Source organism: Chenopodium quinoa, unplaced genomic scaffold, assembly GCF_001683475.1.
Source record: "Chenopodium quinoa cultivar QQ74 unplaced genomic scaffold, ASM168347v1, whole genome shotgun sequence".
In the NCBI taxonomy this organism is placed as follows: domain Eukaryota; kingdom Viridiplantae; phylum Streptophyta; class Magnoliopsida; order Caryophyllales; family Amaranthaceae; genus Chenopodium; species Chenopodium quinoa.
In genome coordinates this window covers 74,618-100,806 of record NW_018743066.1, presented here as the reverse complement: position 1 = coordinate 100,806, position 26,189 = coordinate 74,618, and the positions used below count along the sequence as shown (strand labels likewise).

At 37.3% G+C, this 26,189-nt stretch overlaps 3 protein-coding genes across 6 annotated transcripts; 1 reads left to right on the top strand and 2 right to left on the bottom strand.

Annotated features, from left to right (window-relative positions):
- Positions 1-208: 208 nt before the first annotated feature.
- Positions 209-14,986, bottom strand: LOC110731193. 4 transcript variants are annotated; one of them, XM_021911026.1, is made up of 14 exons: positions 14,841-14,986; positions 12,953-13,199; positions 12,146-12,227; positions 11,916-12,019; positions 11,702-11,828; positions 11,511-11,605; positions 10,838-10,961; positions 6,449-6,523; positions 3,872-3,970; positions 3,577-3,762; positions 2,988-3,128; positions 2,695-2,742; positions 2,096-2,224; positions 209-602 (listed from the first exon to the last, which is right to left on the bottom strand). In XM_021911026.1, exons 2-14 carry the CDS (start codon positions 13,015-13,017, stop codon positions 438-440), a joined length of 1,440 nt encoding a protein of 479 aa, XP_021766718.1. In that variant the 5' UTR covers positions 13,018-13,199; positions 14,841-14,986; the 3' UTR covers positions 209-437. The 4 variants fall into 4 exon arrangements, with proteins under 4 accessions (XP_021766718.1, XP_021766719.1, XP_021766716.1 ...); XM_021911027.1 differs by having other exon boundaries at positions 6,449-6,529; positions 12,142-12,227; positions 14,841-14,985; XM_021911024.1 differs by having other exon boundaries at positions 6,449-6,529; positions 14,841-14,985.
- Positions 14,987-15,268: 282 nt separating this feature from the next.
- LOC110731120 lies at positions 15,269-15,964 on the top strand. The gene has a single exon (XM_021910955.1). It carries the CDS (start codon positions 15,269-15,271, stop codon positions 15,962-15,964), a length of 696 nt encoding a protein of 231 aa, XP_021766647.1.
- An 8,853-nt stretch (positions 15,965-24,817) lies between these two features.
- On the bottom strand, positions 24,818-25,855 carry LOC110731119. The gene is made up of 2 exons (XM_021910954.1): positions 25,690-25,855; positions 24,818-25,458 (listed from the first exon to the last, which is right to left on the bottom strand). Exons 1-2 carry the CDS (start codon positions 25,853-25,855, stop codon positions 24,818-24,820), a joined length of 807 nt encoding a protein of 268 aa, XP_021766646.1.
- Between the last annotated feature and the right edge of the window lie 334 nt (positions 25,856-26,189).

Below are 26,189 nucleotides of genomic sequence, written 5' to 3'. Positions count from 1 at the left end.
ATCAATTATTTTAGAAACAAAACAAAATTTGTACATCAGATGGAGCAAAAATTAATTTACTTTCTTAGTCATATATACTACTAGTATGATTTAATGATGAAATAATAAATAAATCATTTTGAAAACAACACTTTTTTAAAAAAATAATTCCGAGTACATGAATTATCTGAAACTAACTAGACATCTGGACCAGGTTCATGACTTCTAGTTCGAATCAATGCACCATTGGATCAGATTAACGAAATTGGAAAGTTTTGCTAATCCTATCCACAAGAATGATTAGTGAATAATACATATCCAAACATAACGTTTCTAACTATCATGTTGACTTTTTTTTTTTGTTAAGACTCGTCATAGTACATAAATAATTCTGCAGTTAGAAAGATCAGATGTTGTACAATAGAACAAATTTCAATTCGTGTGAGCATGTACACTCATCAACAGGAGTTACGATGATTAGCTCTCTTTAGAATGCAAAAGCGCAAAAGTTGACTCAAGGTCCCAAGTTTTTCCGACTTCCCTAGAGGGACCTTTTTCTCATTGTCTTTGGGTGATCTGCCTACGTCTTGCGCGGTGCAGGTACTCGACACATTGGGGCTCATCTGCATAAAGGTAAAGCAATTTAAACAACTTATATAACACCTTAGCCACAAAATTCACTAAGCTTATTACATCAGGACTGTTGGATTATTCACACTATTTTGGCAATCGTTGGTGATTACCACTTTGGAGGAGGTTTTAGGTGGGAATAAAGATTTATTACCACTTGGGAGGAGGTATAAGGTGGGAATAAAGATTTATTTAGAGAAAAAGACAACTTAGGGTAAAATATCATTACCATATGAATAAACCTTTGATTTTCCTTAAAAATTTACATACAAATTCAATACCATCATTTATGTAAACCTACCAAACGGGCAAACGGGACGTAAATAGTTTAAGCTTGCAAAACAACAAAGCCTTAGTCCCAAAATGATTTGAGGTCAGCTAACATGAATCATCATAATAAACCATCCAAAAATAGGAACATAGAAAGAAAAGTGATAGATGAAAGTGGATGAAAAACTAGAAAGAATATAGTGAGCAAAAACAGAGAGCAGTGCAAAGTGAAAACCACAAAATATGATTTACAAATAAAATTAGATGAAAGGGAGCTAAGGGGATATAAATAGAGAGGAAAACAAGCGAGTAAAAACAAATAATAAGGTCGAGAAAATCTTAACATAGGATAATAATTTAAGTTTGTAAAACACAGCGAGTTTAGGTAGAAAAAAGTATATGAATTTAAAGTTATTCCGCACTTTCCAGTTCCACAATCCTTTAAAGGCTAATGTTACTCTTAATCACCCTTTCCAAGAATAATAAAGTCTTCCCCTACCCATCATGATCTTTTCATTTTGCACTCTTCAAGTTTACTTACTGGAGCTCACTCAATCTCAGCCACCTATGATTCTCCCCCCCCCCCCCAAAAAAAAAATAAATAAATTATGTTCTCAATATACGTATTACTTTCTTCCTAATTATTTCATTCCTCAATTGATCCTTTTTTATATGGCTACAAATCCACCCCAACATATGCAACTCCTCCACATTCATCTTATGAATGTAAATGGTTGATAGCCAACATTTCGTACCATATAATAATGCATGCCTTATTCCCATAGCATACAGTAGAATTTTCCCTTTAATCTATGGGGTAAGCAGGATAACATAAAACCGCCATAGTACCCTTCCACTTCAAGCAACTTGCTTTGATTCTATAAGCAAATCCCTATCTTTTAATAATAGATCGTATACATAACAATTCTCCCATAAAGGTGATTGCCCTTTAAGGAGCAAACGAGAATGCTATGTAATGTTGGGGAAATGTTATACAATGTACTAACTTGCTCTGTATAATGTTGGGCAAGTATATTATCCAACATCCCAAAATGGAAACTTTATGTTCATTTAACAAGAGTAATATTTTTTTTTTTTAATTGCTCTAAAACCTAGCACAACTACAAGAACGAAATTATTATACCATGGCCTTCAAGAGGTCTACAGGAGGCATAAGTAAAATAATAATAATTCATGGTAAAAGTAGGACATAAACCTGATGGCTGTTACTTGGATCAACATACTCTATGTAATCATAGCCTTCTAAAGATGAACATCTTCCTAAACTCTCCTTGTTAGAGCTAGCATGCGAGCAGCATTCTTCAAATGATCCACTTATTTTATCCTGAAAATGAGATCAATTCATTATAGGAAAATTTCTAAAGTAGATATATATATCATGTTGTCAAAGAAACATAAACCCAGTGATAAATAAGTCAAGAAGAGGCATCTCTGAAAAAAAAATGTAAGGACGGACCAGGAACGTTCCAGAAGAAGTCATTTTTTTACTTTAAACACATTTTGACAAGCAAAAATTTTCACATAACATCAATGTGCTATATTGATGCAAGACGTATGTACTAGTGGACAGAAGCAGTCAAAACAATGGAAAGTGTTATCGAGGAGGGCCTTTGGGTCTTTTTATATACAAAGAACAAACAAGAGGTAACACAGTCAAACCGACTTAAACATGTTTGTAAGCTTAATGGACACAATAATTCTTTCATTACAGGTTCACAGACAAATCAAGTCTCGTTTATGATAGAATGAGCACAATCAAATACTACAAGACACATCACACATAGTACAGTTTACCTGGAAATACCCATCAGCAGCACATATGTCTTCATTAGACATCAAGTCCTGCATTTACCACCAGAAACATGTCAATGATGAAACCATGTTCCACGAAGAGAAGAATACTTTCAGATGATACATGTCTCTTCTTGCAGCCTAGGTGTTGATAAAGTCATAGCTCCTAATGAGTTTAGTTCATAGGTACAAGTTGATAAGGACATATATCATCTACAGACCCATTGTGCGCTACGGTAAGCCCGAAAGCCAATTAATGAACAACATCCAAATAAAGGTTCAAGAATTTTACATACACTTGTGCCCAAGACTGGTACGATTTCAGAGAGAAAATCTCCGACAGACTTAGCAGTTGAAAAGCTCGGCGGAGCAGAAGATGAGCTTGCAGCATCAGTACTCGCAATATGAAGATTAGATATTATCTCATACAGCAGCTTCTAAACAAATGATAAAATACACATATATTAGTCTTAAATTAAGAAAAATATGACCATGTTCTTTTCAGAATGCACTTGAAAAGATACACCTGTTGTGTAATTACTATACAGATATGCATACAGTATACGAAAGAGGTGTCAGCTATAGAAGGAAATTTTCTATTGAAAGTTGACCACAATTGAGTCACAGCCATGACATCTACAAACTCAACATAAGGCACAAGATAGTTCACAAAATTTGTGTATGTTCTTTATCTTGCCAAAGTGCGAATAAAACCGTTTGTTCACCAGTAGTAGTCTTTTACCTCCACATTGGGGGGATTTTCAAATTCAAAAATTGTGTGCCACATAATATTTCTTTAAATTTTTGATTAAATATTAAAAGATACCAAAACAAAGCGGTTGATTTCATGACCTGACTTTGTATATAATGTTCAAAACAAATTACCTCATCCATACCAGCATCAACTCTCAGATCCTTCAGACTATGATATTCCTGAATCTTATTGGACCAAACAGATGAAACTTGTGGAGGATGTAGGGCATCATAGAAGAATATGGAAACTGAGTCATAGTAGAACTGTGGCCTAGAAGAGTTATGATCACCATCAAATTTTATGATGTTTTTATCACCCTACATTGACACAATGACACCAGTAGCAAAAGGCAGTCATGAAGCAGCCACTAACAGTATAATGTATAGAAACTTCAACACAAATGCATATGTATATTAGTATATATACCGCATACAATTTAAAGATGACATCAGAGTGGTGTGGTTGAATAAATTTATCCCCATTAGCATGTCCAAATAAGACAGGGATGAATGTTTGGCTTGCAACCTGCAGGAATCATGATCAAAATAATTATTGCAGAAGAGCAAACTCAAAGAGTTATTCTTACAAATATTGTTTTATACGAAGCTTTAATAACATAATCGAGAAACATTGCTCATAAGCAAAGCCTTGAAAATGAATTGAAACGTTGACTAGGGGAAACACTACCCACAAAATTCTATTGATTTTTTTCTTTCCAAGTGCAACCACAAACTGCAAAAGGAACCATCTTCCACAATCAAATAAATTTAAAATTACGATAGCAAAATTTAAGCTATGAGGGGCCTGTCAAGTACTTTATATTGTAGCAAATTTGTAAGAAAAAATTAGGGTCCCATTTGCACTATGTTCATGTAGCCATCTATACCTATAACTAATCTCCAGAATTTCAAATTGTGCTTACAAACCTTAATATTTTTGAGGTGTTCTGAAGTTTTAAGAATTGATACTCTTTAAATGTAGCTAAGTGGGGATTGGCCAGAAACCCTACTGCTTTAGTGGGATGGCAAGTAGAAAATTGGGCCTCTAAGTTAACTCGGAAATTTGTAGGGAAGTGATACTATTAAGCATTTCACGAAGGTTACATAGATGGAAGAAAATGTCCTTGGTGAGAGGATTACACCAATCTGACCTTGCTTGTAAAGTATACCACTATATTATCACTCTTTGTTCAATATTCCGGTGGCTATAGCAAAAAAAATGTCCTTGGTGAGAAACTAATGAGGATTTTTTTTTTTAATAAACTGGAGCAAGAGAAGGAAGAACCACCTTGTTAGATGAGATTTATTATGTCACCAAAGGCGATGGAGGTTTAGTTTTCAGATGGGTGATTTCAAAAAGCATTTCTTAGGTGGATAAAATGGGGCGTCCTCATGAACCTCATTCTTTTTCTACTATAGTGTCACTAAGAGCAAGTTTTGATTACTTACTTCCCTTTTCAACCCCACTATGAGATACATATTAAGGTATGGAAATTTCCACATCTAGTCTGCCTATCTTCTCCACTAGATGCTCCGACTTTAAATTAAGATTTAGCCTTTTATTGTAGTGATGCACTGGATTTGTACTTCCGAAGGCCAACCGATAAAGTTAAAGGAGCTCCCCTCTATGTGATCACAATGGAGAAAATTAGGATATCAATTTATGGAAGGGAGATTCTTTTGGGTTTTCTACATGAAAATCCTAGTTTTGCTGCTTGAGTAAGCTCCCTGAATATCAAGCCTTAAGCAAATTTCTTTAGGATACAACCTTTAGGAGTTATGGGAAGGACAAATACAAATGATACGCTCCAAAAATGGACTAGAGATGGCTTTGCTTTGTTGAGTTAATTATGAACCTTGCTCACATGTTTTTCTTCATTGCGAGCCGGCATGTTGTCTTTTTAAGTCGGATGAGTGGGATGGTCTAGTAGAAGGTTGTGGGGTTAATTTGAGGAAGTGCAAAGTGATAAATGTTATACATTTGTTATTTGTATATGCGTAACATGGTTTTAGTTAATTATTTTAAAAGTTAATATAGGTACCATTGAGTTGTGCAATTGTACCATTGACAATGAAACTACAAATGGTTATAATGGTATTAAAGAAATACTTTTAAAGCTGCATCAGTAACATTAATTGGTGAAATTGTACCATTGATATATTGCGAATGGTTATGACGGTGCTAAAATGGCTCCAATGGTACGCTAAATTTTGAAAAGGAAATTTTGTCAGAAACCTCCTTTTAAAAGCATTTTTTTTTGTGAAAAACCTCCTTATAAAAATATTTTTGTAAGATCATACCTTAATCAAATTTTTTTTTACAAAATCATACCTTTCAACGGAAAACGCAGGCGTTGACTACCCACGTGTTCAACGGAATACCACCCAATCTTATATTTCCCCAAATATTCCCTCGAATTACTCTGTTCCTCTATATCAAAAAACTTTGGAGATCCTAATTCGAAAAACTTTAACAATGAGAGAGGTAAATATAATATGTAGATGTATAAACTATTTCTCACATTAGTTCTACGTTTGAGATGAATAATTAGTCGTTTTCTTGATTTCATCCATGCTATGAAAGTTTTAAATTGATAAATTAACCGATTCTTGCAATTCCAAAAAGATAAGTTATCCTTAATTTTTTTTTAAAAATGAGCCTAAAATATCTTATCAATCTTATCTTCATTGTACATATATCTTATCAATCTTATCTTCATTGTACATATCTTATCAAGTCCTTATCAATCTTCCTATTTTAAATCAAGTTTATTTTAAATGGTAAACATGCAAGTGCACTCATGGACAAACACAAGCATGCACGCATGCGCAGTAACAAGCATGCGAAACACTCTCTCTCTCTCACGCGCGCACACACACAAACACATGCACCCACCATGAGGAGAGATCCGATGAGGAGGAGGTTAATAAATGCAAAAGTGAGAAGGGACTAATTCAATATCTGTAAGTAAGTATGTGTACGGTAAATTGATTTTTGTTAAACCTGCAAAGAATTGAGGTCTTTGATATCAAACTTTGCCCTCCTTTTAATCACCCGCCGCATGTACTGCACAGCCATCTTCACCTATTCAGAAATCACGGTCAGAACTTGTCATTAAGTAAATCATATTCTCTACTCTTACCAGTTCATTATCACTTGCATATTCTGCTAAACACAAAAGTCAACCTTCATATTACAATACAGCAATTTTGGAGCAAATTCACTGATGCATTTATTTCACAATATTAAAATGTTTGAGTAAACAAGGAGGGTACTATACAGTGCTTGAGTTTGATGGTGTTCTTTCAAATTACTTCATTTTCATTCATACACCTCGGACTCTCAAAGCCCCTTTGCCATAAGAGCTTCATTCACAGCTCGGATAGGCCTAATGCCAAGACCTCCAACATGCTTCTGGTGATTCTTCCCACTTAACCCAATAAAAACCCTAATCACAATCGTTGTTACCCAGAGAAAGTCTCATTCAATTTTTGTCTCATTCAAATTTTGTCTAGCTTTAAAGCCACACTAGCCAGGAGAGTAAAAATAGAAAGCCTACATCAGTGACTCCTTGATTATCAGAATCAATGAAGAGAAAAGTCCGAAATCAGCCTGATAAGAATCATGACAATCATCCATTGACTAACACTGAAACTTGGTCATGGAAATATAAAATAGAACCCACATTCTCCATTTCAAAATTATATAAAGTACATGAAATATACCACATACCAGGCAACACTACAAAGAGCATAGTATCAAATGTAAAATAAGAAAATCCCATAAAATAAGAAAATCCCACTTAATGCCTGTATTAATAGCTGAAATCAGCATCCACTGTCAACAATTCTCTTTCAACTCTTACTCTCATTCTCATGTCCCAATAAAAAGACGAGGGTTTTCCCTCTCACCTCCATTTTACCTAGCAGCTGAAGTGCAAAAAATGGGTGGAAAACTACAAACTTCAAGCTGTTGTGGTGGGATTGTGTTAGTCTTGTGGTAACGGTAACCCGATACGTACTTGGAGAATAAATCTGAAAGTTTAAAACAGCCCATAACTACCCTTGGTCAATGTCAGATCGCCAACTTCAAAAACCAATGCACTATAAAAAAAAGTATCAGCTGCCTTTTTTGTCTAGCCTCTAATGAGGCCAAAAATCAACAAAAATTCACCTCGTGACCTTTAAAGGACAGCTCCAGAAGAATACAATTAGATGTAATATCAAGGGGTACTACTTTCCAGGTTCTGTCCTATTATCATTCAGAAATGCAGCTTGGAAGTGATATTTTTAAAATGCCTCAGGGGTGGTAATTCCCCCTCCCTCCACCCCTGCCTCTCAAAAATTATACAAGTAGTTAGTAGATACTACAAAAACAAACGAAATGAAATAATGAAGACACAAGAAAATGAAAGGACCCTAACACCTTCATCTTAGAGCCCTATTATTCTCAACAACAAATTCCAAAACCCCTTACCTTTACTATAAGGATTTTCGATCACCTAGACTACCACCAATTTATCCTCTTCACTCAGCACACTTCATAGTCACAATATATAATCACAAATTTCCAGCAAATCGCTCAAAGGTATTTAACTCCTAAAACAAACCTTTCCCAAGGTTTACATGCTTTTGTGACACACTGATACCTAGTTTCAAGAGGTCATAATTGCTTTGCTACCCTCTGACCTCTCTTAGTTTACGATTTTACATATCTACAACTATTGTGGTCAATTGGTCATGATGGGGTCAAATGATAGTACAATTTATGGAGCTTACTAGTATGAGATCCCAGTCTTCTCTAGAAAATGCTAGGCTAACAGATATACAATTGGTATAAATCTATCAAATAGCTGATGTTCCTCCAGCCAAAAACACCCTTGTATGTTGTATCTTAGCAAATCATATAATTATATAGCTACAACTAGTAAAATTCTAACTCATTAAGTTTTTCCAAAATTAATAATGAAGCGCATTATTGAATCTCACCAAAGCCTGTGAAGGAGATAAAGAAAAAACAAAAAAGAAAAGACATCCCATATGATTGAACTCAAAGGTTGGAAATACAGATGTGACAAAAAAGAAATAGGAGAATTGGGAGGAATCCAATAACACTTTAGGTATAATAATGACGTCACCCAACTATATCCCATCTCCAAGATAAAAAATCACTGTTATTGACGATGACTTTCCTATGTTAATTCAAGAGATACTTCCCCAGCCTAGGTGTGATTATTACCTTAATTTTCATCGCTGTTTCCTTTTGACAAAAAATGTAGACTACAAACCTGAATTTTAAGTAATGAAGGAGTGGTGGGGTGAATGAGATGTTGAGAGTACGCTGGAGGGAAATTTATATCGTAAAGAAGTAGCATTTCTTAAGAGAAGCTGAAAGTTGTGGAAAAAGAATTTTTCAGAGATGACAAGTGAAAAGTGACTCTCTTTTAGGAAATTGTTAAGTTCATTAGAAACTTTGTGATGAAGAAGAAGAGTAAGCAGTTAGCACACAGACTGTGGATCTTAGGAATGAGGAAGCGTAAAGGGAGAGGCAGAGTCAAGTTATAAATGATAAAGATTAAGGTGGCAAGAGGAAGGAAGCTTCCCCAGAACTTTTCCTTGAAGGTGTGAAATGGGAGGAGGCATCAAAATTTATTGAAGAGATACAGAGTGTTTGGAGAGGTTTTAAGTGATGTTCATGCTATTTGTAAGATGTTCCCATTAGAATGGATTGAAACCATATCCTTCTGTACTAGATAAGCGGAATTGCGGTTAGAGATCGATCAGGCAACATTATGAATGGGTTCAAAACAGCTATTTGCTGTGATCTTTGCCTTATTGTGATGTGGTCAAGGATGATTTTGCTAGGAGCTTTTGTAGAATTTAATCTAACTAGGGTTACTGGGAAGAGTATGAAATCTAACTTCACTTACTAGTTTTAACTAGGGATTGATCATCTAAGACACATTCTCATCTCATCAATTTTCTTACTAGTGCATGCAAGATTGTCACGACTCTCGAATGTGTTGGCAAATCAAAAAACAATATCATTGTCACGTTTTTCCGTAGAGTGAAGGAAAATTTTGGAGGTGGCTTTGGAAGCCAATGAAGTTATGGAAAAGGCACATCATGAAGTAGTTTGGAGAATTACTTTATGATAAATTTTAAGAAGGCTTATGAATCTTAGTTTAAGCATGGGGTTCACTCCTAGATTAAAGAATGTAATTATAATTTTTTTGATGATGGTGAATATTACCCCCACAGAATAAATCTCTTACCCCTGAGCACCCTACGACACCTTTTCTTTCACTTTCTTATAGTTTATATAATTGAGAGGATCCTATGAGAGTGTTGGGGGTGTGATTAAGGTGGAAAGAGAGAAGTTATTTATCTCGTTTTTACTAATCTAACCTTATTTGAACATATGTTAACTTAAATATTTAATAGAACTAGATTTAAATTGAACTTGGTAGCCTAATCAGCCTTTATATGTACTTAATTGAACTTATTTTTCCTAAAATAGGTGGAAATAAGGAGAACAAATAGGCTTAGCATCTGAGTTTGAAATTATAAAGTTTGTACCATGGTATCAAGATCCACATAGACAATCCAGGTGTGAATAATAACTAGGTTATGATTATTTCCAGAAAACTAGAAGGTGGAAGAAGCTCATGAGAGTCTAGTTAATACAAGACTCCATTGTCACCCCCCTATTCTAAATTCCGGAAATTATTGAAAGTAAAAGTAACATATTAATGATATATATATATATATATATATATATATATATATATATATATATATATATATATATATATATATATATATATATATTGTGTGTGTGTGTGTGTGTGAAGAAGGATCAGCTTTGAGATTAAGTGTGTAGTCCATAGGCAGAAAGAAATTTGGGATTCGGGAGGTTGGCATCTACAAATTTTGCTCTAGCATTTTTCTGGCATGCTGGTATCAAAAGCAAATATGGGTTTTGTTGAAATGGGAGGAATGCTCAGAGCTATGCTAGCATTTTTCTGGCTGTCCCCTTAAGTTTGCTCCATTCCATAAATGGCTATTGGGAGCATTACTCTACTCTCACAAACAATTTTTTTAGTCCCACCAATTATCCCTCTCACAACTACAATCAACCAAAACTTAATAAAGTGAACATAAGTCCTTGGGGCAAAAATAAAGGAACGGAGGGAGTACATTATTGTTTGTGGTGACTTTATCATCCCAACGGTAGGGTTGGCAACAGCTTGCAAAGAAAAAGCTTGGGTGAGCAAAGACAGAATAATGCCTAACAAGAAAACTTTGAAAATAGCGCATGATATCAAGTAGTAAAATTTGGCGATCTTACAAGTCTACTACTACACCATACTTGCAAGGAAATAATACATACAGTGAATTTTGGGAGCCGAATCTTGTAAACATCAACAAGTTCCATCATAAGATCAAATAAATTAGAGAAAGCACTATCTAAAACCATCCCAGAGATTGAAGGGTCCTCTGATCCATAAAGAAGGCTGCATAAGAAACAGAACAGCAACAATAAGTTATTCAACAAATCTCAAAATCGTCCTCTAATTCAAACTATTTCGTCCACAAAGTCATAATCACGTATTCATAATACTCGAAATGCTCACACAAATTTCAAGTTTGTAATTTGATCTAACGGTACTCACTAAGTCACTAACAGAATATCAAGCCCCAAGTTTATTTAAATAATATATACACCATGACAAAATCCATGTAATTAATCTCTGACTAAAGAACAAACTAATCATTCAAAGGGTAAGAAATTTAAAATGAAATTGATTGTTTCATCACCACCTCCGACAACGCTTGAAAGAACATTGATAATAATGGCTCTACCAATTTTGACAAGCCTACTGGATATAATGAAAGTCGTATAAGCATATATAGGATGAAAACTTTTAAGAAAAATCTCAAAATATGAACATAATAAACAGGCAAATAATTTGAATAAAATTACACTGCAACAGAGAAAGATACAATTTATTGGATGATTGATAATTGGAGAAGAAATAAAAAGGACGCCAGGTGCTTTGTACCTTGTAATGGCACCCATAGATCGTCCCCAAAGACCAATTTGCGACACGCGCTTGTTACTTCTTAAATAAGAGACGACAACTCTGAGGTCATCTTTCTGTCACAAATAAAAAGAGAGCGAATGAAATTGATGGTCATGCAACCATGCTTTTATAGTTACTGATAATGACAGTTATCTAGAACATAAACGAACCTCATGCCATCCCAGGCTAACATAATTACCATCAGATAAGCCAGATCCAGAGAAGTCCAGGGTAAAGACAGTAATATTTGCTGGAAGAAGTATTACAGCAGCCTCATTTGCATCTGCCCGACATCCGCTGTAGTAGTAACAAAATGGGTTTTTGGAAATTTTATGTGTAATATTAATGTATCAAAAAACATATAAATCAAAATTCTTGACAGACCTGTTTCCGTGACAGTATACAACACACGGAAGAGCAAAATCTTCTGGGAGAAGAGATGGGACATAATGACTACACTTCAAGGTCTGGCCTCTTCCATTTTGAAGCTGCAAATTCTCATGGGGGAAGCATTGTACCAAGTTTAAATGACAAAATGATGCAGCATTAACACATATGACTTCTACTAAAGAAAAAAATAAATTGAATATCAATGAGACAATTCCCATACTTGCCTCCAAATCCTCTCTTTTGTATGCTCTGCCAGCAAGTGTAAAATCCTTCTCCCATAAGTACTGATCTGGATCATACACGGCCCTATGTAATACAGAACATGTAAGAGAGCCATAGTAGTAACAGCAATAACACAACAACACTATATGATGACCAAAATAAAAATAACATTACTAATTCTAAAGTAAAAATTCATATTTTCAAAATGGGAAGAAAAAAAAAACATAAGAGAAAGACGGGGATGAAGAATTCGCATATCAGGGGGGTGCGGGCGTGTGGCTACAGAGGAAAATTAGAGGGGGCAGAAGCCATAGAACAGTATTGTCCCTCTTACTCAAGTACATGCTCACAGGTATGAGAGGACATGAGGTCAAGACGGTGAGTTCGATGATGTGTGGAGTGAGCATAAAGAAGACCAGATAATTATTAGATGAGCTGCAACAGATGGGAGATGTACCCCTTCCTTTCTGAGAGGAACTTGTGAACCTATTAAACATTGGTTCTCATAATTTGGGTTTACCTCTTTGGGGCAGAAATCCTTTTGGAAACCGGTTATCACGAGGATTTCCAAGAGAAGTGAGGGGGTCTACTTCTCTCAGGATGGGATGACAATGCTGATTTAATCATGTCTATCTAGAAATTCTCTCTATTATCTTTCACTTTTCAAAACTTCGGTAGTAAGTTCAAGTAATATTAAGAGGATGTTGAGGATACAAATTGGTGTTTTACAAAGCAACAACAAAAATGTTTGTCAATGATGGCAATCTGACAACAACATAAGCTTGATACAGGAGAAATGAACTTGATACCTGGGAGGTCGAATTACAAAATTGATGAATTGTTCAATCATATTTGTGACAATGATGGTACACATATACTACGGGTGAGAACCATGATAAATTCTCTTAAGTGCTTCTGTAAAATCAACTGGCATGTAAAACAATGCAGACCCCAGAATGAGCCAGCTGATCAGAGCTCCCGGCAATACGATAGAACTTGGGCAGAGGAAATAGCTAACTCTTATATCATCAGCTTCAAGTTGATAAGAAAATATCCCTGAATTTGACATTGACAAATGTATCCATTAAAAAAAGAAGCTTTATATCCAACTGAAACGCTATAGAAACACGCACTGATTGAAGGAACATTATACACAAATTCCAGGTCCACAATCCCCAAATTCTCAATTTTTTATCGTATTTTTTTGTAGGAAATAAATTAGATGATTTGAATCCTTCCACTTGGAGGGAGCAACAAAGATAATACTCCCTCAGTTTCATGATGTTAGTCCCATATACTATTTTAGGCGTTTCAAAATAATCTACTCATATTCCGTTTTTAACTTAGTCTTTATTTCCTATTTTATACATATTAAATTCTTATTAGTTAAATTAATTGATTGTTGATTAATGGCATGGCATTAAGTAAGGAATTTTCTCCCATAAATTATGCAATTACTTCCTCCGTTCTCTATTACTTGACCCGGTTTGACTTTTACACTATTCACCACCCCTCCTTTGACCGTCTTTTGTAAATAATATGTAAGGAAAAATATATTCATGTATGATTTTTTGGATTCGTCTCAATAAGTACTATCATAATATATAACTTTTATAATTTTTACTTATGGAGAATTTAAGTTATTGATCGTTAAAGTTTTACATTGGCAAGCGTTAGAAGAAGTATGATTGATGCTTTCCAATAAAAAATAAAAAAATTTAAATGTTGGATTCCAAATATTCTTCTTTTCTTATTTTATATGATTGATTCCATATGGGACTATTGTATAGAATTGGAGGGAGTATTTAGTATAGGTGCTAAGACACCTGTGTGAGGGTTTTTTCTTTTTTTACTTTTTATTTTTTACAAAATTAACAGCTATAATTTGAACACAAAAAGACACAAATACACCACAAAATTTCCATAATGGCATTGTGCGACAACTTCTCTTCATCCATACCAACTCTTGCAAAACTAATTTTTAACCAACCCACTACCAACAAGGGGCAAACCCATGCCTCTTAATACATAGCAAACAATCTCTACAAAAGGTAACCTTGTCATTCATAATGCAGGAAGACATGTGGACGAGACTTACTAGCCCCTAGGCCCAACATAGTAGTTTAAGTAAAAGAACTAGTACTAATCCCACCCAATGCTAACGCCCAAACAAAAGCTTCCAAATCAAACTTGCCACCTAAAAACTAGAAATTGACGGTGTTAGATCAAGCAATTTGGTAAAAGCGGCGCGCCACTATTCACAAGTCCAACCCCATAAAACCAATAGTTGCAACAAACAATTCACAAACTAAAATAATAACATGTCAAATTGCAATAAAAAGATACAAAATCAAACAATTGAGTCCTTATTTAGTTTGATAGCTTAATAATCCAGCTATGAAACAAAATTAAATGGTGCTCACAATAATTTACAAAGCAATTTACTAATGAACTTAACAATCCACAACCTAGTAACTACTTGTAAGAAACAAATCACTGGAAAACTCAACCTGGATTTCCAAACAAGATCAAAGTTTAATCTTCCAACAAATCAACCCAAATGAAGTAATCATCTAACTAATTTACCAAACCCCTAATCCGATCACAAAACTCAATTATCAAAACAAAAAAATTAGAAGTTCGGAAGTAACTCAAACAAATTAGAAAATTGCAAGAAAGAGAAAAGTGAAGACTAACGCTGAAAATGGCGCACCAGAACTTAGTTGAATGCAGCTTAAATCTGGCAAAAGAGAATGGTTTGCGGTTGTGAAAATTTCAGGGCGAGGAGGAGAGAGTCTGAATAGTGAAATCCTATAAAGCAAGTGACTAAACCCCACTCTCACACCCTTCGAGGTTAGTTAGCTCTTTGTCTCTCTCCTGTCTATCATTCTTTCTCTAGAAATTTTGACATTTGCTACCAGAAAAACACCTTGCTTTACATTTACTACCGGTTTATAAAAAAAATTACTTTGCTTTAAGTTTATTCAAAAAAGGAAAATTTGTTACAAAAATACTTAGAGTCTCGCTTTGGAGAATAGGGTTTCTTTCTTGCGGCGGAGGTCTGAGGTTGTGCTCTTGCATGTTCAAGCCTAACTCCCCTACTGCGGGGTGTTTACCGGTGATCGATGGCGGAAGAGTTAACTGAGAAGTGGTCTAGTCTAAAAATAACATATGAGGAGGAAGAGATTGCAGAATTCGGCGATTCCAGTTCGAATACCCAGGAAAGCAAAATGGCCTTTTCGATTGTTGCAAAATTGTTAACGGTGAGATCGTATAATTTCGAGGCTCTTCAAAGAACCTTGAAACAAATTTGGGCCTTGAAGCGTGATGTAATCTTTCGTAAAATTGAAAATAACTTATTTATCATCCAATTTTTCCATTGGCGTGACAAGGAGAAGGTATTGGATGGTGCCCCTTGGAACTTTGATAATCAATTGCTATTGATGGGAGAAATACATGGGGATGAGCAACCTGACTCTATTGAACTGAAATTTTTCCCTTTTTGGGTGAGGCTATACAATCTCCCGCTGGACTGTCGCTCGAACAATGATATTAAAACCGTGGCTGAGAAGATTGGCATAGTGTTGAAGGTTGAACAGGATGAGTTGGGATGGGATGTTTCTCGAAGGGTTCGTGTTTTGGTTGACACATCGAAACCTCTGCTCAGAATACAGAAGATTCGAAATAAAAAGGGGATTGTTACTGTTGTTCAAATCAAATACGAACGACTTTCTACATTTTTCTTTGGCTGTGGAATCTTGGGCCATACAGAGAAAGACTGCCCGAATACAGTAGAAGACGAAGATGAGGATGAGAAGTAATGGGGGTTGTGGCTTAGAGCTTCTCCTCGTAAAGGGAGAGCTAGACTAGAAGAAGAAGTAGGAAAGCTCAAGTCTGCAGCCAAGAAAGCTCTGATTTTTACGCATAAACCTCAGAAGACTAGGAAGGCAGGGGAAGGGAATGGGAGTCTGGAAGGGGAATCACGAACATTAAATAGAAGTTTAATAGATTCGGGGATATAGGGAGAAAATTACCTGGGGAAATGGAGTGTGGGGAGTGGGATGTCAGATGCTTCAGAGGTGCATAGGGGGTTGAAGGGGGCAGGACAGCAGAGTGTTCAAGTGTTGGAAGTGACTAAGGATGGTGGGAATGAGGGAGAAGGGGACTTGAATGGGGTGGACGAGGAGGAGGGGAGGGGGGAGAGGACGGATGTGGTGAATGAAAGTGAAGGGGATAGGCCATCTGTTTTAATTTTTAAAGCTGGAGAAGGAGGCAAAGTAGGGAAACATTATGTGAAAAAAGGTAGAAGATGGGGGAAGGGGGTTCAAAGTGTGGAGGCGTGTAGAATGGAGTATGAGGGGGAGGTTCTTCTTGGGAAGCGAAATAGAGAAGGGAAGGATGACTTGATGGAGATGGAGAGTGTTACAAAAAAGTCTTTGGTTGATGGGAATTCAAACGGATTGCGGTTGGCGGCGGTAACCAATGAGCTACCCCGCCTAGCTCAATGAGTGTCTTAAGCTTTAACTGTAGGGGTTTGGGCAACGCCCCTGCAGTTAATAATCTTCGGAATTTGATCCGAAGAGAGGCCCCGTATATCATTTTTCTAATGGAGACGAAGCTGAGTAGTATTGAGATGTCAAAAATTTGGATGAAACTTCTTAACTATGATGGTTTGACAATTGATAGCTGTGGCAGGTCTGGGGGCATTGCTATGTTCTGGTTGAAGGGTTTGGATGTGACTCTACGATCGATGTCAATACATCACATTGATGTGTTGGTTAGGAAAGTCGGAGGGGTGGAGGAATGGCGGCTGACTGAATTCTATAGGTGGCCGGAAGTACAAAACAGGCATCTTTCGTGGAAGCTATTAGGGGAGCTATATGGCAGAGGGGATGATCGTTGGGTGTGTCTAGGGGATTTTAATGAAATTTTGTTAGAGTCGGAGAAAAAAGGAGGGCGTGATAGGGCACTATGGCAGATGGAGAATTTTAGAGAAGTTGTTGATACATGTGCTTTACAAGAAGTTCCGTTCTCGGGCTATGAATTTACATATGGCAATGGCCAAAGTGGAGATGATAACGTCCAATGTAGATTGGATAGGGCTCTAGCGGTGCATAGATGGGTTGAGAGCTTCCCGAAAGCTAAACTTGTTCACTTGGAAAGGGAATGGTCGGATCACTCACCGACCAAACTTTTGTTGTGTGATGAGGATAATCCCACTGTCAACAAGGAAAAGTTGTTTCGTTTTGAACAAATTTGGACCAAGAACCCGAAGTGCGAAGAGGTGGTGGAGCAAGCCTGGCTGACTGGTGGTGCAAACGTTGATGGTAAAATAAAATGTTGTGCCAAATTGTTGGCTTCTTGGAGTGATAAGGAGTATAGCAAGGTGTTCAAGGAGATTAGAAAGAAAAGAAAGAAGCTAGCGCAACTGAATAAAGGGGGAAGGTCAGCTGATAGGGTGATAGAGCGTAGGAGAGTGATGAAGGAGATCTCTGAATTATTGCACATGGAGGAAATATATTGGCGCCAGAGGTCTAGAGTGCTTTGGCTCAACTCGGGGGATCGTAACTCTAGTTTTTTCCATAGGAAAACTTCCAATCGTAGGACCAAAAATCGCATTCGATCTTTGGTTAATGGTGATGGGGAAAGAGTGGGTGATGACGAGGGAATTAGTAAGGTGGCGGTTGATTATTTTATGAACCTGTTCACTTCTTCGAACCCATCAGATTTCGAGGCAGCCTTGGTGGGTATTGAGCGACGGGTATCTGATGACATGATTCGGATTCTTACTGCAGAGTATACGGAAGGGGAGATTTATACGGCTCTAAAGCAAATGCATCCGCTCAAAGCTCCTGGTCCAGATGGTATGTTCCCATTGTTTTTTCAGACTTATTGGCATATTGTTGGCCCTTCTGTCACTACTTTAATTCTTGGTATTATTAATGGTAATGCAATCCCGGAGTCAATAAATAATACTTTCATTGTTTTGATTCCAAAAATAAAAGATCCCGAGAAAATGACAGAGTTTAGGCCAATAAGCTTACGTAATGTGGTGTACAAATTGATTACTAAAGTTCTTGCCAATCGTTTGAAGACTTTTTTAGTTGAGATTACATCAGTCAACCAGAGTTCTTTTACTCCGGGAAGATTGATTACGGATAATATTCTAGTTGCTTTTGAGGTTTTCCACCATATGAAATGTTCGGGAAGTGATAGGGGTTCGATGGCTCTGAAGCTTGATATGGCCAAGGCATATGATAGAGTTGAATGGGATTTTCTGCGAGCGGTAATGGTCAAATTTGGTTTTGCTGATAACTGGATTGATCGGGTTATGCATTGTGTTTCCTCAGTATCATTTTCTGTCCTTATAAATGGGGCACCTTCAGGGGAGTTTACTCCGTCTCGGGGTATTCGACAAGGTGACCCTCTATCCCCGTATTTATTTATTCTGTGTGCTGAGGCTTTGTCGGGCCTATTAAATAAAGCTGTGGAACAGGGTGGATTACATGGGATAAAGGTGGCTCCGTCAGCACCTTCTATCTCTCATTTGCTTTTTGCCGATGATAGTATTATTTTCTCTAAGGAAAGTATGGAGGAAGTGAATATGTACTATTCGGGACACTCTGAAAATTTATGAGTCGGCCTCGGGACAAATGGTGAATCTAGGGAAGACTACGGTGAGTTTTAGTAAGGGTGTCCCATCAGAAAGAAGGGAGGCTCTTGCTAGTCGGTTGGGTGTGAATGTTGTGGATATCCATGATAAATATCTAGGGCTACCTACAGTTATTGGTAGGTCTAAGAGAGTGCTTACGAAGGGTGTTAGGGAGAAGTTGTTGAAGAGACTTCAAGGGTAGAAGGGGGGATTTCTTTCTAAGGCGGGTTGAGAAGTTTTGATTAAGGCCGTGGCCCAATCTATTCCGACCTATGCGATGAGTGTGTTTAAATTTCCATCCTCCTTTTGTGATGAATTGCGTTCTTTGGTGGCAAATTTTTGGTGGGGTCAAAATCAAGGTGAGCGTAAAATACATTGGTTGGCTTGGAAGAAGTTGTGCGAGCCTAAAGCTGCTGGGGGGTCTTGGACTTCGTGATTATAAATTGTTTAACTCGGCACTCCTAGCTAAGCAAGCTTGGAGACTCATGGCATTTCCGGATAGTTTAGTTGCTCAGGTTCTCAAGGCAAAGTATTATGCGAATGGGGAGTATTTGTGTGCGGAATTGGGGAGTAATTCGAGTTATTCATGGCGCGGTATTTGGGGTGTCAAATGGGTTGTCAATCGTGGTGTGAGATGGCGTGTGGGGGATGGACTAAACATCTCGGTTTGGAACAATCCTTGGATTCCTGGTACTCAAAATAGGAGAATTATTTCTCCTAGGGGCAATGCTAGTGAAGAATTGATGGTATGTGACTTAACCCACCTGCTGACGGCCAAATGGAATGTGAGTTTAATCAACGATTTGTTCTTTCCTTTTGAGAGAGATCGCATTCTTAGTATTCCAATCAGTTTTCGACTTCCGAATGATACGTGGTGTTGGGATCTCGAGAAGAATGGGGATTATTCGGTTCGTTCTGCATATCGTGCTATATTTGGTGATTCAAATGGAGAGGTGATGCCTTCTTCTTCTAGTCCGTCGAACACGTGGATGAAACTTTGGCATGTTGTCACTTTACCCCGGATCAAGATGTTTTTTTGGCGTGCCTGTTGTGGTGCGTTGCCTACTGCTAAGGGCTTGCATAGGAGGATGACAAACATTTCTCCAATCTGCTCTCTCTTCCAGGTAGAGGAGGAATCTGAGTTGCACTGTCTAAGGGATTGTGTTCTAGCACGCCTAATCTGGGATACTTGTGGTTTTGTGGTGAGTCTTCAAGGTCCTTATCTAAATTTTGGAGACATGGCCTTATCTTGTTTAGATCAGTTGACGAGGAAGGAGCATGGTAGGTTTATGACTGTTTGCTGGTCTGTCTGGAATGCCCGTAATAAATGGTTGTTTGAGGGTGAGCAATGTGATTCTTGTAGCGTGGCGAAGTTCATTGACAAACTGATGGGGGATCTATAAGGAGAGGAAAGGGGTTCGGTGGGGGGAGGTAGTGCTGCTAGGCAGCATTGGCAGCCTCCTGGTGGAGAGTTGGTTAAGCTTAATGTCGATGCTGAGGTGTTGGAGGGGTTAGGATCCTCGGTGGGAGCTGTTATGAGGAACAATGTTGGAACTGCTCTTCTGGCAGCAACGTGGGGTAGAGAAGAACGATGGCAGCCAGAAGTTGCAGAAGCTATGGCGGTTTTGCTTGGCCTGAGAACAGCAGCAGAGTACGGGTTTCGCAAGGTGATTGTGGAAGGTGACTGTCTTGGCCTTATGAACGCGTTGAAATCAAAAGAAAGGGGTGGCAACTCTCTTCATATTATATTTGATGATATTTATCATGTTTGTCGATCCTTTGTTAGTGTGTCTTTTAATTTAATTCGCAGAGAAGGAAATAAGGTTGCACACGAACTTGCTCACATGAGTTCGTGGTGCATAGGTAGACGCCTTTGGTTGTCGGATTTCCCGGATTGCATTGTATCTCTTCTCAACTCTGATATTAATATGAATGAAATCTAGTTGCCCTTGGGGATTTTATTAAAAAAAAAGGAAAATTTGTCAATTACTACCGCTTAAGTAATTTTGAAAATTGCTACTATGAATTTAAAATTTTTGAATATTATCGTAAAAAATATTTTAGAATTTATTTTACTACCAGACTTCAATCTAATATACTACCTCCGTTAATTGTTTTGTGCAACTTTTGCCTTTTCAGGATATTTTGTATTATGTGCAACTATCTGATTTCTTTCTATTTTTAGTTTTAAAAAAATCCTGAAATTACGATATTACCCTTACTTAACCATTTTTTTATTTTTTAATCTTTGCCCTTATTCTAATCTAATTACATTAACCTAATCTAATCACATTCCATAATCTAATGACTCTCTCCATTTATTACCCCAATTCCCCCCAACTCTCTTCATTTAATCACATCCCCCAACTACCTAAAATTTATGACGATGTTTGGGCTCCTCTTTTTCTTCTGGAGATTTCTCCAGATGAACCCTAGTTCTTCATTTGGCGTTTGCTCTCTCCTTTTCTTCTTCGATTTCCCACTTCATCTCTCCAAATCTATTCTTCTCTCCTTCGATCTTTCTCAAACACGAGTCCCCTCTCAACAATGGTTAACTTGGATCATTTGAAGGATGTGTACATGGCTACCAACGACAAAGGAGAGGAGAATCTGATCCAGTATCTCATCCACTGCTTTGAGACTGGTTCTCCCTTCCCTCGTCGTTTTAATGAGTCAAGCAAAACGGGTCCCTACTGTACCTTATACACCTACAGAGCTTTGGGACAAGTCCTAAAAAGTATTGACGAGGAAGAAAAACAAAAGAGGGAGAAGGGACAAGGTGAGTCCCGTAGGAAGTCACTCGATTTCTCTGAGGCCCTTGTAGATCTGGTTGCTGAGAGTGGAGAGGGGAGTGTTGTGGCTTTAAAAAAACCTAGATCTAAGAGGGAAAGGCCTCCCTACAAGGTGCGTGCTACTCGGAAGGCGGCGCGTGTTGCTTTGAGAAGGATGTGTGGGCTTCCCGATGAGGAGCTCATCGTCCTATCATCTGATGAGGAGCTTGATGAGGCACCTCCTTCCAAGGAACCTGAAGCTGGCTCTTGTTCTGTCCCTGTTGTGCACTGCTATGTGAGGCGGATGAACCCTAGGGTTCAACCCTCTGAGTGACTGCTCTCGTAACGATTCCTAACCCTAACTTATTTCTTAAATTATTTGAATCCCTCTTTATTGATGCTTGTGTATGGTGGTGAATTGATCTGGTGTTTGTGTGTGATTGTGTGTTGGTTATTTTGTTGCTAAGTCCCTATTTAATGGTTTATTTTGGCTGTTGAGTGATGCTGTTTGTGGGTTCTATTGGTTGATTGATTGTTGTTGTTGGAGTATGGTATATGATTCTTTTGGGTTGTGGATAAATTCTTGGATCTGTTGTATTTTGGCCTTGATTATGGTTGTGGGTGTTGTTGGTTGACTGATTATTGTTGTTGGAGTATGTAGTATGACAAATTTTGTATGGTGGATTTATTTTTGGTTGACTGATTATTGTTGTTGTTGGTTGGCTGATTATTGTTGTTGATTATGTTTGTGGGTGTTTGTTGGTTGATTTATTTTTTGAGTTTGTTGGAATATGGACAGAATGCTGGGTTATGTTGTGTGGTAATGGCCTTTGTTGTAGTTGCTGTTTGATTACTCTTTTTGAGTTAGTTATGGCCTTTAAGGGAATATGATTGATGAATGATGATGCTATTTTGGCTTGTGTGTTGCATATAATGTTCTCAATGATCATTTTGGAAGAGAACAATTTTAACAAGTATGTTGCTCCATCTATCACAATTGTGGTTGGTTAAATTGTTCTGTTTTGATGAGTCCCCTTTATTTGTGGGTTGTTTATGCTGGATCTGTTCTGATCTTGATGCTTATTTATGCTAATTTTGATGATGTTGGCTGGTGTTGAGGACTAGTGGAGTAATTTATGGTGGATGATATTGGTTGTCTTGGCCCTACTAGCTGGATTAGTGTTTGTGTTGGTTGCCTTATGTGTTGGTTGCTGGATTTGATTGTTGAATGATGAGCCTTTATGATGAATTGTTGTTTTGGATTTTGGATAATTATGTGTAAATTGTTCTCAATGATCATATTGTAGAGAACATTGTGTAATGGAGTTCCCTTTTTATGGTTCTTGTTGTGGATATGGTTGGTCCCCCCTTTTAATTGACTACAAACTTGAAGTGGAATCCAAATGATGAAGGGATTCCTATGAAATACTTTTTGAACAAAGGTTTTGCTCCACCAATCAGTACATATTGATTGATGTTGAGGTAACCATGTTTGAAGAGTTGTGTTTTTAAAAAAATTATCTCCTAATGGTTTCATTAACTTAAGTATTATTCCCATTTTCATTCCATTCAAAATATGGCTACAAAAAGCATGTTACATGTGCATTAGAACTAAACCATCACTGCCTTTGATGTTTGTTTCAATTACCGACATACAAAATACACCTAACCACCTATTGATTGGTACAAAAAAGGAAAAATTGACATTTGCTACCAGCGAAAACACCTTGTGTCACGTTTGCTACCCGTTTAAAATTTTATTTTACATCACTACCACCCAAATCCTAAAAAATTATATATTACTACCACTTAACAGAATCCGTTAAGGTTCCCTTAAGTGGGACCCAATATTTCATTAAATAATAATTTATTTTATTAAAAAAAAAAACTTAAAAAAATTAATAAATCCCCAAACACCCTTCTTCCACCCTCCTCAACACCCTTGCCGGCGTCCATACATTCCCCCAACGCTGGCAAACCCTACCTCCTCCATGTCCCCCCTTCCAACTACCCCTAACCCAGGCGACGCCGCAAATCTCTTCCCGTGGCCGGCGCACCACCTTCTCCCCTTTCGTGCGACACCACCCTTTCTCTCCTAGCCCCTAAACCACGATCCCCTTTCCCTCACACAAAACCCAGAAAAACCCCTCCTCCTTAACCCTCTTAATCGCTCCTCGCCCTAGCTCATTATGGTTTAGATTTATTTAAATTACTACTACCCAAAATTTACTCAACAAGATTCGAATTTTTCTGGGTTTTTCTTTGAATGTAAGATTGCAGCAGAGTTCGGATGATTTCCCACATTTTTTTTTGGCGGAAAAAAAGCTGATTTATGGGTTGAAAATGTGAAATCTGCTTCAATTTTCATCTGGGCATCTTAAATCTTCGTGAAATTTGAGCAATTTTTGCTGAAATCATGGTTTTGAGTCTTCAATTTTCTAATGTGAGTTGGGGTTTTTGTTAAATTGTTAGATGATAATGGTGGCTGCCATTTTTGAATTTGGTACTCATAAAACCAAGCAAATTCTCGGCCGCCATTGTTACACCAGGAGAGAGAAAATGGTGTTGGGTCCCACTTTAATAAATTAAATTATCTAATGCAATATTGGGTTCCACTTAACAGAAACTTAACAGATTTGTTAAGTGGTAGCAATATATATTTTTTTGGGATATGGGTGGTAGTTTTATAAAATAAAATTTTAAACGGGTAGCAAATGTGACTCAAGGTGCTTTCGTTGGTAGAAAACGTCAATTTTTCCTACAAAAAAAGAACTAAACAAAGGAGAAATAAAACCTAGCATTATAGGCTCCTAAGTGGTTATGTGTGGCAGTGTTTGGTTGTCTTCTGTGTCTCTCTGTAACAAGTCTGCACCTACCTCCATGTCTTCTATTTCTGCCTCATGATTTCCTTAGGGTGCTGGCCTAAACATTGTGTTCAGGTACTCTACAACATCCAAAACTATTTTCCTATCCACTTCAATCAGATTTGGCATAATATCAAGATTCTCTAGTTTTTTCTTGTTCACATGTGGAATTTTGTACTTGTTCTCTCCCTCTGCCTTGAGTATCTTAATCATCACCCAAATGTACTTGTTTACTTTTGGTTTGAAAGTGTTATAAGACTCAATAACCTTTTCAACTAGCTCATCTACATTCTTAGGAAAAGACTGATATTGCAAAGATTGAATTGATCTGAATAGACCTAAATCCAATACATTCAAATCTGGTGATTGTGCTGGTTGGAACACAAACTAAATGTTAAATCCATGTGCTTGTGTTGCTGCAATGAACTCTTCATCTGTTGGTATTTGATGTGGCCTTACATTATCCCACTGTATGACCACATTTTTTGGCACACTTTCTAGCCATTTTGACACTATAGCTAGTATGACCTTGTTCAATAACATGTGTCTTATTGCCTCTCTGTTCACATTTTGAGTGGCTTTAGTGACCAATGTGCCAGCTGGTCTGTTTTTACTTGACTTCTTTGCCATTTCTTGTTGTGTGAATGGGAATATCTCATACTTCCCATCATATAGGAGTTCCCCATTTCTCCCATACAGAGGCTTCCCAATAATGGCCATGAACATAACTTTTAATTTGAACCTCCTTGATTGTTGAGCCATATAGGGATCTTCCTTACTTGGTAGCAAATAGAATCTCCTCTTATTTGGGTTGAGATAAAACCATTTCTCATCAATGTGTATGGTATATTGCATGTCCTCAAATGTGGGGTTCTCATTACCTTGGATTAGGTTTATGTGAGACAAAACCCATTTCATTCTAACAACCTTGTGATATGATGTCAGTGCTGGCTTACTGCTTGCTGTGTGAGTTCTGAGCCTTCCCTTTTTCTTCAAATAATGAAGAGTTACATGTGAAATATTCAGTGCTGCAGCATATGATCAATCTGTCTGCCTTAAGTGTAATGGAACTGACTGTAGGAATTCATCAAAGAATTCCCTTGGCTTTTGACCTGTCCTCCCTATATTTTTGGACCTGACATCAATCAAATTCCCTTCTGCCATTTGCCTTTTTATTTCTGTGAAAATTCTTGTGATTGTTGATTTGTGAACCTTGAATTTGACTAATAATTTCATCTTGTAGCCTCTAGGTAAGTTACCATCTTGCATTTTCAGCAGCATTGCATCAACTATATCTCTCTTTTGATGCATGTTGAGTTGTATTCTGTTTGGTTGGAGAGTCCCTTCTGCAAACAATGATGCTTGAGCTTCATCTTGCTGAGTTTGATTGTTGTAGTGCATGCTTGAGTCTTCCTCTTCTTGCATGTTTTCATTTTCTGAGTTGTATGCCTCAAAGTCTGCACTTGCATCTGTTCTTCATGCTCAAAGTACAGATATGTCATTTCTTCCTATGTGATTAATTGATCAATGTTGAAAAAAAGATCATCATCTATGTCTTCCATGTCTTCTGTTTGTTGTTTCAACTTGCAGATTGCTTTAGATGGTGTGGGGGTGGCTGATGAAGATTTTTGAGGAGATGAAGCTGTCCTCACATTACGCAATACTGATTTGAAGACTAATTATGTATAGCACTAATTTTAGATTAGGTGTAATTTTTTGGGGTTAATGTGGGCTGAACGGGTGTAATTAGTTCTAACTT